This window comes from Lepus europaeus, chromosome 20 (assembly GCF_033115175.1).
Source record: "Lepus europaeus isolate LE1 chromosome 20, mLepTim1.pri, whole genome shotgun sequence".
Taxonomy (NCBI): domain Eukaryota; kingdom Metazoa; phylum Chordata; class Mammalia; order Lagomorpha; family Leporidae; genus Lepus; species Lepus europaeus.
This window is the reverse complement of record NC_084846.1, coordinates 12680921-12697508: the sequence shown is the minus strand read 5'-3', so window position 1 is coordinate 12697508 and position 16588 is coordinate 12680921. Positions and strand designations below refer to the sequence as shown.

Below are 16588 nucleotides of genomic sequence, written 5' to 3'. Positions count from 1 at the left end.
CAATAGCGGAGAGGCAGAATTTCTCACACTTGAACCCATGATATGATGATCATTCAGACAAAAGTCAACCTCCACCAAATAGACACCCTGAGGATATAAAGGAGGGAAAAGAAGTATTTCTCAGTACGTGTGCACCTCCCACCTCTAACTGAATGTTCTCCCTCTTTTCAATTGTGCCTCCCCTCCAGCTTCATCCACTTCTGAAGAAAATCCAATTTACCAACAGTGCGGGGGAGAATGTTTCCTTCCATGAAACAAGACACCGTATGGCACACTACGATATCCACAACATTGTGAATTTTCCTGCTGGATTTCGTTTGCTGATTAAAATTGGGGAGTTTTCCCCTGAAAATGCACATGGCCGAAGATGGCGGATAGTGAGGACGTGTGCCTTAGTTTGGGAAAATAAACTTTCATAAAAGTGGAATTACTGTAGCCTCAGGAAAAGACTCAAGAAAAAAACTGCAGAGGAAACGCTTCCGGATCTCGTGGATGAGACACAGAGGACTTACAGGGAACCCACCGCGTGGAAAACCAACCGAGAGGAGCCGAGTGGCAGCGGCGAGAGAGGAGCCAGAGCCTCAGAATCTCGCCAGCGCGGGAACGGAGGAGGAGGGTAAGACAAAGACCTGAGAAGTCCGAGACATTGGGGGGAGGGGGAACAGAGGCCTCTCCCTTCACTCACCAAGCAAAACAAAGAACACTGCGAATTTACATATGTAAAGCTCAGCCAAACTCAGTATCTTTAGCGAAACTGGAGAACACATTGAGGGCTGCATAATCTCTGTGGATGGTCCCAGGGGTAGATCAAACGAATACTCACAAAGGCCAGATTTCAACTACACTCAACCCCACTCCCAACTGAGTCAAAAAAAAAAAAAAGAGAGAGAGAGAGAGAGCAAGCCAGCAAGGAGCAAGTGAGTGAGAAATCTGGGAGAGTTGCTCTTTACACAGCCTTAAACCTGAAGAAACAAGCATAGCTCTCTGGCCACACCCATCACAGCCCCTAAGGCTCCAACAAAGCAGACAGCTCACTTAGAGGCATAGTATAACGAGAGAAAAAAACAAAAACAAAAACACCACAAATTATCTCTAACATGCCAAGCAAGAAACATAGAAGCGGAGGTACCAAGGACAGGGAAGGCACTATGACGCCCCCAAGTGAACAAGACATGCCAATGCAAGATTATGAAGATTATGAGATAGAAGAAATGAAAGATACAGATTTCAAAAAATTTATGATAAGAACATTAAGAAGTTCTCAAAAACAAATTCTTGAACTACAGAAATCCTTAATGGACAAGATAGAAAATCTCTCCCGTGAAAATGAAATATTAAGGAGGAATCAAAATGAAATGAAAAAACTAATGGAGCAGGAATTCGCGATACTGACAAAAAACCACAATGAAATGAAGAACACAATAGATCAAATGGCAAACACATTAGAGAGCCTTAAAAACAGAATGGGTGAAGCAGAAGAGAGAATATCGGAATTAGAAGACAGAGAACAGGAAAGGAAACAGTCAAATCAAAGAAAAGAAGAAGAAATCAGAAATCTAAAAAATACTGTCAGGAACCTACAGGATACTATTAAAAAACCTAACATTCGGGTTCTAGGAGTTCCTGAAGGCATGGAAAGGGAGAAAGGATTAGAAGGCCTTTTTAGTGAGATACTAGCAGAAAATTTCCCAAGTTTGGAGAAGCACAGAGACATCCTAGTACAGGAAGCTCAGAGAACCCCTAATAAACATGATCAAAAGAGATCCTCACCACGACACGTCGTAATCAAACTCACCACAGTGAAACACAAAGAAAAGATCCTAAAATGTGCAAGAGAGAAACGCCAGATTACTCTCAGAGGATCTCCAATTAGACTTACAGCTGATTTCTCATCAGAAACCCTACAAGCCAGGAGAGAATGGCGAGATATAGCCCAGGTACTAAGAGAGAAAAACTGCCAGCCCAGAATATTATATCCTGCAAAGCTCTCATTTGTGAATGAAGGTGAAATTAAGACCTTTCACAGCAAACAGAAATTGAAAGAATTTGTCGCCACTCGTCCAGCCCTGCAAAAGATGCTTAAAGATGTGTTACATACAGAAACACAGAAACACGGTCACCAATATGAAAGAAGTTAAAGGAAGGAAACCTCACAGCAAAAGATCACAGGAATCTCAAACCAGATATTAGAAAATATCTTTGGCAAATGGCAGGGCAAAGTTACTCCTTCTCAATAGTCACATTGAATGTTAATGGCTTGAACTGTCCAGTTAAAAGACACCGATTGGCTGACTGGGTTAAGGAACAAAACCCATCCTTTTGCTGCTTACAAGAAACCCATCTATCCAACAATGATCCATACAAGCTGAGAGTGAAAGGCTGGAAAAAGATATACCACGCCAACAGAAATGAAAAGAGAGCGGGCGTAGCCATCTTAATATCGGACAACATAAACTTTACCACAAAAACTGTTAGGAGAGACAAAGAGGGGCACTATATAATGATTAAGGGATCCATTCAACGGGAAGATATAACGATTATCAACATATATGCACCTAATCATAGGGCACCAGCTTATTTAAAAGACTTGTTAAGGGACTTAAAGGGAGACTTAGACCCCAATACAATAGTACTGGGGGACTTCAATACTCCACTCTCAGAGATAGACAGATCAACAGGACAGAAGATCAACAAGGAGACAGTAGATTTAAATGACACTATAGCCCAAATGGATCTAACAGATATCTACAGAACATTTCATCCTACATCTAAGGACTTTACATTCTTCTCAGCAGTACATGGAACCCTCTCTAGGATTGACCACATACTAGGCCATAAAGCAAGTCTCAGCAAATTCAAAAGAATTAGAATCATACCATGCAGCTTCTCAGACCACAAAGGAATGAAATTGGAAATTGGCAACTCAGGAATCCCTAGAGCACGTGCAAACACATGGAGATTGAACAACATGCTCCTGAATGAACAATGGGTCATAGAAGAAATTAAAAGAGAAATCAAAAATTTTCTGGAAGTAAATGAGGATAACAGCACAACATACCAAAACCTATGGGATACAACAAAAGCAGTGTTAAGAGGAAAGTTTATATCAATAGGTGCCTACATCAAGAAATTGGAAAGGCACCAAATAGATGAGCTTTCAAGTCATCTCAAGGATCTAGAAAATCTGCAGCAAGCCAAACCCAAACCCAGTAGGAGAAGAGAAATAATTAAAATCAGAGAAGAAATCAACAGGATTGAATCCAAAAAAACATTACAAAAAATCAGCCAAACGAGGAGCTGGTTTTTTGAAAAAATAAACAAAATTGACACCCCATTGGCCCAACTAACTAAAAAAAGAAGAGAAAAGACCCAAATCAATAGGATCAGAGATGAAATGGGAAACGTAACAACAGACGCCACAGAAATAAAAAGAATCATCAGAAATTACTACAAGGACTTGTATGCCAGCAAACAGGGAAATCTATCAGAAATGGACAGATTCTTGGACACATACAACCTCCCTAAATTGAGCCAGGAAGACATAGAAAACCTAAACAGACCAATAACTGACACAGAAATTGAAACAGTAATAAAGGCCCTCCCAACAAAGAAAAGCCCAGGGCCAGATGGATTCACTGCTGAGTTCTACCAGGCATTTAGAGAAGAACTAACTCCAATTCTTCTCAAACTATTCAGAGCAATCGAAAAAGAGGGAATCCTCCCAAATTCTTTCTATGAAGCCACCATCACCTTAATTCCTAAGCCAGAAAGAGACGCAACATTGAAAGAGAATTACAGACCAATATCCCTGATGAACATAGATGCAAAAATACTCAATAAAATTCTGGCCAATAGAATGCAACAACACATCAGAAAGATCATCCACCCAGACCAAGTGGGATTCATCCCCGGTATGCAGGGATGGTTCAACATTCGCAAAACAATCAACGTAATACACTACATTAACAGACTGCAGAAGAAAAATCATATGATTCTCTCAATAGACGCAGAGAAAGCATTTGATAAAATACAACACCCTTTCATGATGAAAACTCTAAGCAAACTGGGTATGGAAGGAACATTCCTCAATACAATCAAAGCAATATATGAAAAACCCACGGCCAACATCCTATTGAATGGGGAAAAGTTGGAAGCATTTCCACTGAAATCTGGTACCAGACAGGGATGCCCTCTCTCACCACTGCTATTCAATATAGTTCTGGAAGTTTTGGCCAGAGCTATTAGGCAAGAAAAAGAAATTAAAGGGATACAAATCGGGAAGGACGAACTCAAACTATCCCTCTTTGCAGATGATATGATTCTTTATTTAGGGGACCCAAAGAACTCTACTAAGAGACTGCTGGAACTCATCGAAGAGTTTGGCAAAGTAGCAGGATATAAAATCAATCCACAAAAATCAACAGCCTTTGTATACACAGGCAATGCCACGGCTGAGGAAGAACTTCTAAAATCAATCCCATTCACAATAGCTACAAAAACAATCAAATACCTTGGAATAAACTTAACCAAAGACGTTAAAGATCTCTACGATGAAAACTACAAAACCTTAAAGAAAGAAATAGAAGAGGATACCAAAAAATGGAGAAATCTTCCATGCTCATGGATTGGAAGAATCAATATCATCAAAATGTCTATTCTCCCAAAAGCAATTTATACATTCAATGCAATACCCATTAAGATCCCGAAGACCTTCTTCTCAGACCTAGAAAAAATGATGCTGAAATTCATATGGAGACACAGAAGACCTCGAATAGCCAAAGCAATCCTGTACAACAAAAACAAAGCCGGAGGCATCACAATACCTGATTTCAGGACATACTACAGGGCAGTTGTTATCAAAACAGCATGGTACTGGTACAGAAACAGATGGATAGACCAATGGAACAGAATAGAAACACCAGAAATCAATCCAAACATCTACAGCCAACTTATATTTGACCAAAGATCCAAATCTAATCCCTGGAATAAGGACAGTCTATTCAATAAATGGTGCTGGGAAAATTGGATTTCCACATGCAGAAGCTTGAAACAAGACCCATACCTATCACCTTACACAAAAATCCACTCAACATGGATTAAAGACTTAAATCTACGACCCGAAACCATCAAATTATTAGAGAGCATTGGAGAAACCCTGCAAGATATAGGCACAGGCAAAGACTTCCTGGAAAATACTCCAACAGCACAGGCAGTCAAAACCAAAATTAACATTTGGGATTGCATCAAATTGAGAAGTTTCTGTACTTCAAAAGAAACAGTCAGGAAAGTGAAGAGGCAACCAACAGAATGGGAAAAAATATTCGCAAACTATACTACAGATAAAGGATTGATAACCAGAATCTACAAAGAAATCAAGAAAATCCACAACAACAAAACAAACAACCCACTAAAGAGATGGGCCAAGGACCTCAATAGACATTTTTCGAAAGAGGAAATCCAAATGGCCAACAGACACATGAAAAAATGTTCAAGATCACTAGCAATCAGAGAAATGCAAATCAAAACCACAATGAGGTTCCACCTCACCCCGGTGAGAATGGCTCACATTCAGAAATCTACCAACAACAGATGCTGGAGAGGATGTGGGGAAAAAGGGACACTAACCCACTGTTGGTGGGAATGCAAACTGGTTAAGCCACTATGGAAGTCTGTCTGGAGATTCCTCAGAAACCTGAACATAACCCTACCATACAACCCAGCCATCCCACTCCTTGGAATTTACCCAAAGGAAATTAATTTGGCTAATAAAAAAGCCATCTGCACATTAATGTTTATTGCAGCTCAATTCACAATAGCTAAGACCTGGAACCAACCCAAATGCCCATCAACAGTAGACTGGATAAAGAAATTATGGGACATGTACTCCATAGAATACTATACAGCAGTAAGAAACAACGAAACCCAGTCATTTGCAACAAGATGGAGCAATCTGGAAAACATCATGCTGAGTGAATTAAGCCAGTCCCAAAGAGACAAATATCATATGTTTTCCCTGATCGGTGACAACTGAGCACCAAAGGGGAAACCTGTTAAGTGAAATGGACACTATAAGCAACAATGAACTGATCAGCTCCTGTCCTGACTTTAGATGTACAATGTAATACTTTATCCATTTTAGTATTTGTTGTTATTGTTGTTGTTCTAGTACTATTGGTTGAACTCAGTAATTAACACACAATTATTCTTAGGTGTTTAAATTTTAACTGAAAAGTGATCCCTGTTAAATCTAAGAGTGGAAAAAGAGAGGGAGGAGATGAACAATTTGGAACATGCTCAATCGGACTGGCCGCAAATGGTGGAGTTAGAAACGTGCCAGGGGATTCCAACACAATTCCATCAAGATGGCATGTACCAATGCCATCGCACTAGTCCAAGTGACCAATTTCAGCTCACAATTGATAGCTCTGATAGGTCTAAGACTCAAAGAGATCACACAAACAAGACAAGTATCTGCTAATACTAACTGATAGAATCAAAAAGGGAGAGAAAGATCCAACATGGGAAGTGGGATACACAGCAGACTCATAGGATGGCAGATGTCCTAAACAACACTCTGGCCTCAGAATCAGCCCTCAAGGCATTCAGATCTGGCTGAAGAGCCCATGAGAGTATAGCAGGCATGGAAAGCCAAGATATCATGGAAAAAAAAAAAAAGACCTAAATGTATGATCTCTGTGAGTGAGATCCCAGTGGAAAGAACGGGGCCATCAAAGAAGGAGGTACCCTTCTCCGAAGGGAGGAGAGAACCTCCACTTTGACTATGACCCTATCGGAATAAGATCAAAGTCAGCGAACTCTAAAGGCTTCCATAGCCCTGGCAACTCATGACTAGAGCCTAGGGAGATTACTGACGCCATGAACAGGAGTGTCAAATTGTTAAATCAGCAACAGGAGTCACTGTGTACTTACACCCCATGTGGGATCTGTCCCTAATGTGTCGTCTAAAGCCAAGTGATGCTATGACTGGTACTGAAACGGTATTTTTATACTTTGCGTTTCTGTGTGGGCGCAGACTGATGAGGTCTTTGCTAATTATATACTGAAGTGATCTTCTGTATATAAAGAGAATTGGAAATGAAAAAAAAAAAACAACCTGGTGTTAAAATGGAAATGGCATAGAAAATTAATTAATTTGAAAAAAAAAATTATGTAGGATCTCTGTCTTTAATGTGCTGTACATTGCTATTTAATGCTATAATTAGTAATCCAATGGTAGTTTTTTCACTTGATGTTGCTATATGGGCAAAAAGTTGAAATCTTTACCTAATATATACTAAACTGATCTTCTGTATACAAAGAGAATTGAAAATGAATCTTTACATGAATGGAAGGGGAAAGGGAGCGGGAAAGGGGAGGGTAGCGGGCGGGAGGGAAGTTATGGGAGGGGGGAAGCCATTGTAACCCATAAGCTATACTTTGGAAATTTATATTCATTAAATAAAAGTTTAATTAAAAAAAAAAAAAAAAAAAAAAAAAAAAGAAAATGCACATGGCCAAGACCTGGTCCTCAATGAAGAATTGATAGAATGGCCTATTGCTTTCAAGGAGGTGTGGATCCATGGGAATATTGCATACGTACAGAGGGTCTGAGTAGAGTTTGAGAGGAGATAAAATGTGAGACTTGAAATAAGCATTCAACTCCCATTTCACATCTTGGCTTCAAAAGATATGGTGTTCCTTACACATATATGAGCCAGTGTATATTAGAAGTCCATGTTTGTATTAGATATTATTGTTTTTACTTTGTGCATATTTATGCATCCAGTTGTTGAATGAGTAGAATGAGCACAGAATAGAGAATGGAGATAAAAATCAATATATAAACATAAAATTACTAAATGCATCACTACACAAATTCTAATATTTTTTCAACTTTTTTATTTATATAAGGTGAAAAATTTCATGTATTGTATATATATTGAGAAGGATAGTACATTATAATCATATGGTGGGAGTCATGTTTTGATGCAGTATGAACATGAGTAAATTATGAGTTGATTTATCCATTGCCTGTTTGTAGAAATCATTCCCATTTTTCTTTCTCAATGTGCTTGCCAATCAGTTCAGCTTCTCTTCTACATAGAAACTCACAGCTGTGACCAAATGTTTTATCATCATTCCACTGTTACCTGTTCCAAAATTACTCCTGGCAATTTTGTCATGCTTTATATGCCAAATGCATTCTTTTTTTATCTTTTTTTAAAATTTTTTGACAGGCAGAATGGACAGTGAGAGAGAGAGACAGAGAGAAAGGTCTTCCTTTTGCCATTGGTTCACCCTCCAATGGCCACCGCGGCTGGCGCGCTGCGGCCGGCGCACTGCACTGATCCCAAGCCAGGAGCCAGGTGCTTCTCCTGGTCTCCCATGGGGTGCAGGGCCCAAGCACTTGGGCCATCCTCCACTGCACTCCCGGACCACAGCAGAGAGCTGACCTGGAAGAGGGGCAACCTGGACAGAATCCGGTGCCCCGACCAGGACTAGAACCCGGTGTGCCGGCGCCGCAAGGCGGAGGATTAGCCTAGTGAGCCGCGGCGCTGGCTGCCAAATGCATTCTTAGTTTCTAGAATTGATGTTCTCCATGGGTCTAGAAGCCAGAAGTGGATTAAATGCACAATCTGTGGTTTAAAACTTTAGCTCATCATTTCCCTGTGGGTTTGTCTTTTTCTAAGTAGTTACTCTCAGAAGTGTGCCTAGTCAATTAGCCTTTTGGATATTTTTTTGGGCATGTAAAATCTACTCAATCAAGGAAAAAGGCATGTAATAGTCTCAGACATACACAATTTCAGAATAATTACCACATAAAAAGCTGAACTGAGAAGATTTCAATTGAAGCAATTCAGTAGAAAGAGACAAATGCCTAGAAGCATAGATCCAGTGATGAATGAAATTAAACCAATCAGGTACCTTCATAATATTTGGCAGAAAGTTGACAATCCCAGAACAAGCATCATAGAAACTCCAAATTGGAAGTGTGGATAAAATCAACAAGATACAGACTGCGGAGGACATAATGATGACCTTGGGGGTGATGAAGCAAATAGGGACATCCTATCACAGTGCCTAATGATGTGCAAAGCAATGACCATCACTTCTCTTTCTTCCTCAGGCTCCTCAGTCTTTGTGTAGTCACAGGTGTGGTCCAGGATTCAGGAAAATGCCACAGGAAGGAAAACCTGTCTGCTGCTATACTTGTGTTATTTGTCCAGAAAGAGACATTTCCAATCATACAGGTAGAAAACATGTAACATGATGAGAACTCCAGTCTCTGAACTATCTCTTGATAAAAAGGAAACCAAGAATATTTGCAATGAGATCAGAGTGCCCTATTGTTCTCCATGCACACCTTCACTCACTCTTTCCATACCCTTGTTGTATGCTCACTATTGTCATCTCATTATGTGTAAGCTGTTGTCTGGCTGTGCTTAGCCTCTCTAGCTCAACTCTGACACTGATTCTATCTGGTATCCTTTTCCATCCAATGCTGGATGAGACTGTCTTAATCTGAGAGCTTCTAGTAGGCCTACTAATGTCTAAACAAGAAATATAAGATGAGTGTTTGTTAAGGCTCTCTGTGGATTTCTGGGTAGCTTGAATTCAAAATTTTTTGATGCACTATTGATAAGCAGGGAGCTACATCACATGAATTGTGATACGAATACTGTATTACTTTCTGTTCTACATCTTTGACATTGTGTATGGTGTGCAATACACATAGTGAATGCCACCACCTTGTCCTTTATGTATACTAGAAGAGAAAAAACAAGGTGAAATATAGAGACACAACATCCTAAGAAAGATGCAACTTGGTAACCCTAAAAGGTTTTGCAGAAGGCAAACATTTAAGGAGCATTAAATATCAAAGCCAAATGTTTTTTTTTTAATTTAATTTATTTTTTTTTTTATTTTTGACAGGCAGAGTGGACAGTGAGAGAGAGACAGAGAGAAAGGTCTTCCTTTTGCCGTTGGTTCACCCTCCAATGGCCGCCGCGGTAGCGCACTGCAGCCGGCGCACCGCGCTATTCCGATGGCAGGAGCCAGGTGCTTCTCCTGGTCTCCCATGGGGTGCAGGGCCCAAGCACTTGGGCCATCCTCCACTGCACTCCCTGGCCACAGCAGAGAGCTGGCCTGGAAGAGGGGCAACCGGGACAGGATCGGTGCCCCGACCGGGACTAGAACCCGGTGTGCCGGCGCCGCAAGGCGGAGGATTAGCCTAGTGAGCTGCAGCGCCGGCCTCAAAGCCAAATGTTTTGAGAAACATTAAAAATGTACCAGTAAAAATGTACCAGGACTCATTGGTAAATAGTTCCAATGTTCCATATTTAATATATGTGTTCATAATGCTTCAAATCTTCCAAAAGCATGCTTCAATTCACATAATCTTAGCTCTAGAAATGTTTTTTATTTATATAATTAACTGAAATGGTAGATTCAGACTATATATATATATATATATATATATATATATATATATAGCTTCCAGTGTGAAGAAGATAACAAAATAATGTCTTCCAGTTTCTGTGAAAATATTCAACACACAGTAAGTTAGTGAAAGAAAGAAAAATAAAGTATCATGTATTGATCCGTTGTACAATATACACCTGCATATGTGTGCTCAGTGTATCTCTGAGACAGTTGCCAGAAGCACCTGTGGATTCCATGAAAAGGAGAGGGTACACATTGAAAAGAATTGTGAAGAGAATTCCTCTAAATTGTTTCAGAAGCCTATATTCTTTTTCAAACAAAATATGTTTATTTATCTGTTTGAATGTCAGAGTTACAGAGTAATGCAGAGGGAGAAAAGAGAGAAATCTTCCATCAGATAGATTTACTCCCCAGATAGCAGCAATGGCCTGGACTGGGGCAGGCCAAAGCCAGAAGCCAGGAGCTTCTTCCAGCTCTTGCAGAGGCCCAAGCATTTGGGCCTTCTTCTGCTGGTTTCCCAGGCACATTGTCACGGAGCTGGTTTGGAAGTGAAGCAGCCAGGACACGAACCAAAGCTTGTATGGGATGCCACCATCGCAGGCAGTGGCTTTACTTCCTACATCACAACTCCAGTCCATGAAGCTTGTATTCTTGCATGAGTACCAAGTTAAAAACAGAGTAGGACTCTTATTGCAAGCATAGCCCAACTAATACCTTTTTCTTTATTTTTAAAAAGATTTATTTATTGAGAGAGAGAGAGAGAGAGAGAGAGTACTTCTATCTAATTGTTCATGCCCCAAATGGAAACAATTGTCCAGGCTGGGTCAGGCAGAAGCCAGGAGCCAGAAGTTTCATTTGGGTGTCCCACATGGGTTCAGGGGCCCCAGGTACTTGGGCCATCTTCTGCTGCCTTTTCCAGGCCATTAGCAGTGTGCTGGATTGGAAATTGATAACTGGAACACAAACCAATGTCTATATTGGATGCTGGCATTGCAGGTGGTGGCTTTACAAATTATGCTACAAGACTTAACCTATTATTGTTTATTTAATTGACATATAATTGAGAGAGAGACAAATTCACCAATTGACCTCTTCTAAGGACTTTTTAATGCAAAGGTAGCAGAAGTGCGTTATTCCTTTTTAAGAAGTTTTTATTGAATGAATGTATTTTTGCATAGATAAAATTTTAGGAATATAGTGGTTCTTTCCCCTATACCAACCCTCCCACCCTGACTTCCATCTCACTTAACTCTCTCTCCCATATCCTTCTTCATTATGGTTCATTTTCAGTTTGATTTTATATACAGAGGGTCAATTCCATGTTAAGCACAGATTTCAACAGTTTGTACCCACACATACACACAATATACAGAGTGCAGTTTGAGAACAAGTTTTGCAGTAGATTCTCATACTACAACTCATTAAGGATGGAGGTCCTATGTGGGGAATAAGTGCACAGTGACTTATGTTGTTTCTTTAACAGCATTCTTATTTATGATGGCAGTGATCAGTCGAGGCTCTTGCCATGGGCTGCCAAGGCTATGGAAGCCTTTTGTGACCATAGATCCCATCAGTATTTGGACATGGCCATAAGCAAAGTGGATGATCTCTCCTCCCTTAGAGAAAAGTACATACTTTTTTGATGGCCCTTTCTTTCCACTGAGGTCTCACATAAATCCACTGTTAAGAATATTTTTTGCCACAGAATTTTGGCTTTCCCTAGAAGTGCACTATATCAAGAGAGACAATGTGGTGTTCCATGTGGACAATGTGTTTTGGAGAACATGAGTGGAGAGTTCTTTAAATAACATAATGAAATATATCATTTACTCCCATAAAACCACACAAAAACAAGCACCTATAATTCTCTTAATTCAATCACAGCACCTCAACAACTGGAGGAAACACTGACAAGATGAGTCCATGTAAGAAATTAAGAGTATTGATTGATTTATTGATATCCCAGAAGTGATAGATCATTTATATAAGTCATCTCCATTTGTGTATAAGGAAGAAAAACCTTAAACCTGATGACCTCAGATAAATATTTTAACCCATGTGAACAAACTTTTCTCCTGAGAAAGACACTGGGGACTGTAGAGAAGAGGGCTTGGAAAAATCCCTGCCCATATTAAATACAGGAGATTCATCACTTTATAGAACTCAGAACACTGGAAAAATTATCTCTGAGCAACAAGATTAGTCCACAGAGCCCTGTGTGCTAAGGAGCTTGTTAGAATGAGTATCTTCCACCTGGAGATGAGCTCATCCCTGGGTCGGGAGTGCAGAAACCTCCTCAATTATTTCTTAGTATATATCACAGCAGGGTGGACTCATCATGACATTGAAAAGGTGAGCATTTTCCTTGACAGGGAAACAGGAGAAAATTATGAAATGGAAACAGAGTCTTCATTTTCCCCACAGATGCAGAGCAGTGCATCCCGTGTGCAGATAATGAGTACCCAAACATGGAGAGAAACCACTGTCTCCCCAAGCTGGTGACCTTCTTAGCCTTTGATGAAATCTTGGGGATGGTTCTGGCCTGCATGGCTCTGTGCTTCTCTGTCCTCACAGCTGTGGTCCTCTGGATCTTTGTGAAACACCGAGACACTCCCATCGTTAAGGCCAATAACTGGACCCTCAGCTACATCCTGCTCATTGCCCTCCTCCTGTGCTTCCTCTGCTCCTTACTCTTCCTTGGCCGTCCCAACACAGCTACCTGCCTCCTCCGGCAAATAACATTTAGCTTTGTGTTCACAGTGGCTGTTTCCACCGTGCTAGCCAAGACCATCACTGTGATTCTGGCCTTCAAAGCTCTGAAACCTGGAAGAACAATGAGACGATTGCTGGTATCAGGTGCTTCTAACTTCATCATTCCCATCTGCTCCTTGATCCAGCTGGCTCTCTGTGGCATCTGGATGGGAATCTCTCCTCCCTTTATTGACACAGATGTACACTCTGAACATGGCCACATCATCCTGGTGTGCAACAAGGGCTCAGTCACTGCCTTCTACTGTGTCCTGGGCTACCTGGGCTCCTTGGCCCTGGCCAGCTTCACTGTGGCTTTCCTAGCCAGGAATCTGCCTGACACATTCAATGAAGCCAAGTTCCTGACGTTCAGCATGCTGGTGTTCTGCACTGTCTGGGTGACCTTCCTGCCTGTCTACCACAGCACTAAGGGGAAGCTCATGGTAGCCGTGGAGGTCTTCTCCATCTTGGCCTCCAGTGCGGGGCTCCTTGTCTGCATCTTTGCCCCCAAGTGCTACATTATTCTCATAAAACCTGATCAAAATTCTTTGAAACCTTTAAAGAACCAATGCAGTTCTAGGGAATCCTAAAGTATTTTTCTCATGAGTTCATTCACATCTTTAACCTTTGTAATCAAAGAACAAAGGGAAGTAGCATTCCAACATTGTAAAATAAGCAAAAGTAAAAACCATTGTTTGTTAGGCATTTAGCCTAGCAATTAAGATCACCTTGAAGCACATGACAGTAGTTGGGTTTGTAATTTGGCTCTGACACTTGATACCAGATTCCTAGGAAAATAAAGCTTTTGAGTGAGTAGTGATGATTCAGAGCTATCGGGTTCCTGTCAGTTGATTTTTTTCCTGGCTCCTGGCTCTGGCCTCAGTCAAGGCTCAGCCAATGGAGGCACTGAGAGGTGAAGCAGTGAAAGGATGGTATCTCAACCATCTCTCTCTTTCTCTTTGTGTCTTTCTGTACCTCTCAAAAAAAACAGTCTAGAAATATTTTCATATCAAATAATAGGAATTACTGTTTAAAACTGAAACAGAGCTGACCATCAACTTATAAACAGCAATCTCATTTTATATGATAGGGCTATCCCTGAAAATATGCACATGAATTAATTTCAGTTTTTATAAATTTAGGTGGTGTATATGTTCATATTTATAAACATGTCTCAGTTATACCTACTTTATGTTGCTTCCCTGAAGGTCCTGGAGAATTTGTCATTTGGTGATTATAATGTAAGTGGAATTTATTTCCCAAAAATGAGAGTCAACTAACCCTTGAGATTTCTTATTTTAGGACACTGTATTGTTCACAAAAGTCTTAGTAAATAATGGAAATCATATCTTTATCACATTTATAGGTAGTTTTCCTGATTACATAAGAATGACTTTATAATTGTGTCCTCTATCATTTGACCACTTTCTGTTTTGGCCTTTGCTTAGAGTTCTTGTTCCAGGAGACAATGATGCTATTACTGAGGTGAAATTCACATACCCAATAGGAACCACTGAAGTATTGTACAAGTATGTGGTATTACAGTACTTTCACATTCAAATTCTACATTGATTTTGTATAAAGTATGTTCAAAAGTTTATGCAATATCATGTCTGTAAATTGAAGCCCTTTGTATCACCCCATATCAAAGCCCTTCTCTACTAAGCAGCCACTTGAAAACCTCCGTGAATGCAGTTCATGCAACCATTCATCTCCTTTAGTTGCCATGTATTTATCTATTCTGGATGATTCCTAGCAATGGATTGAGATAATATGTGACCACTTAGATCTAAATTCTCTTACATGGCATTACATTTTCAATTCATCCAAATTATAGCAGGTATTATTCATTATTTTTATAGCTATAGAACATTAATCTTATGGATCTCCCACATTTAAGTTATTCAGTCATTCACAGATGAGGGTTTGGGTTGTCTCCACACTTTCAGTGTTATGAACAGATGGTTCTGAGCTTTCTTGTAAATATATGTTTGGGTAGGCACCTTCAGCTCTTCTGAATGCATAGGTTATTTCAAATCATTCTGAGGAAAATGCAGTGAATACATACGTTTATTTTAGTAAAAATTTTAGTTTTTATTTATTCATGTTTTAGGCAAATTTCTTAAACTTAAACTAAAAAGACACTCCCCAAAATAAGTGATGCACAAATGAAAAGGTTTTGAAAATAATGATTATACTTAAGAAACAAAACTCTCTACTGTCTAAATACACAAAATAATTAAATATAAATATATGTTGAGTGTTAAAATTCTAGGCAAATATTACTTATAAAGTAATAGCTGGAGCCTATGGCAAGAGCTTCGGATGACTACAAGAAAGATCACTGTGAACATCAGTGGAAAGATAGGATCATCAAAGAAGAATATTCTCTTCTCTGAAGGGAGGAGGGATCATCCACATTGCTTATGGCCATATCCAAATACCAATGAAGTTCATGGCAAGAGCATCAGATGGTCACTAACATTATCAATAAAAGTGTTAATTCTTAAAGGAACAACAAGGCACCTGTTTATTTAAAATATATATTAAGGAACATAAGGGAGACTTAGACTGCAATACAAATGTATTGGGGGACTTCAATACTCCACTTTCAGCAGCAGACAGATCAACCAGACAGAAAATCAAAAAAGAAACAGCAGATTTAATCGATACTATAGACCAAAAGGATCTAACAGATGTCTACAGACTTTCCATCCTACACTTGAAGAATACACATTCTTCTCAGTAGTACATGGAACTTACCCTAGTATTGACCACATACTAGACCATGAAGCAAGTCTCAGCAAATTAAAAGAATCAAAATCATACCATGCATCTTCTCAGACCACAATGGAATGAAGCTGGAAATTAGCAACTCAGGAATCCCTAGAGCATATACAAACACATGGAGCCTGAACAACATGCTCCTGAATGAACAGTGGGCCATAGAAGAAATCAAAAGAGAAATCAAAAACATTCTGGAAGCAAATAAAGACAACAACACAACATATCAAAACTCATGGGATACAGCAAAAGCAGTATTAAGAGGAAAGTTTATAGCAATAGGTGCCTACATCAAGAAATTGGAAAGGCACCAAACAATGAGCTATCAGTGCATCTCAAGGATCTAGAAAAAATGCAGCAAACCAAACCCAAAACCAGTAGAAGAGAGAAATAATTAAAATTAGAGAGAAATCAACAGAATTAAATTAAAAAAATCACAAAAGATCAGCAAAATGAAGAGCTGGTTTTTTTGAAAAATAAACAAAATTGACACACCATTGGCCCAACTAAGTAAAAAATGAGAGAGAAGACCCAAATCAATAAAATCAGACATGAAAAAGTGAATGTAACAACAGACAACACAGAAATAAAAAATAAAAACCATGAAGACATA

General features: G+C 39.6%; 1 protein-coding gene across 1 annotated transcript; it reads left to right on the top strand.

Moving 5' to 3' along the window:
* Positions 1 to 266: 266 nt before the first annotated feature.
* On the top strand, positions 267 to 16014 carry LOC133749321 (vomeronasal type-2 receptor 116-like; the record flags this gene model as incomplete). Its single annotated transcript, XM_062178511.1, has 4 exons — positions 267 to 377; positions 9128 to 9251; positions 12868 to 13761; positions 15986 to 16014. Coding segments are annotated over exons 1-4 (1158 nt in total), but the record flags the coding sequence as incomplete, so codon positions are not given.
* Positions 16015 to 16588: the final 574 nt, after the last annotated feature.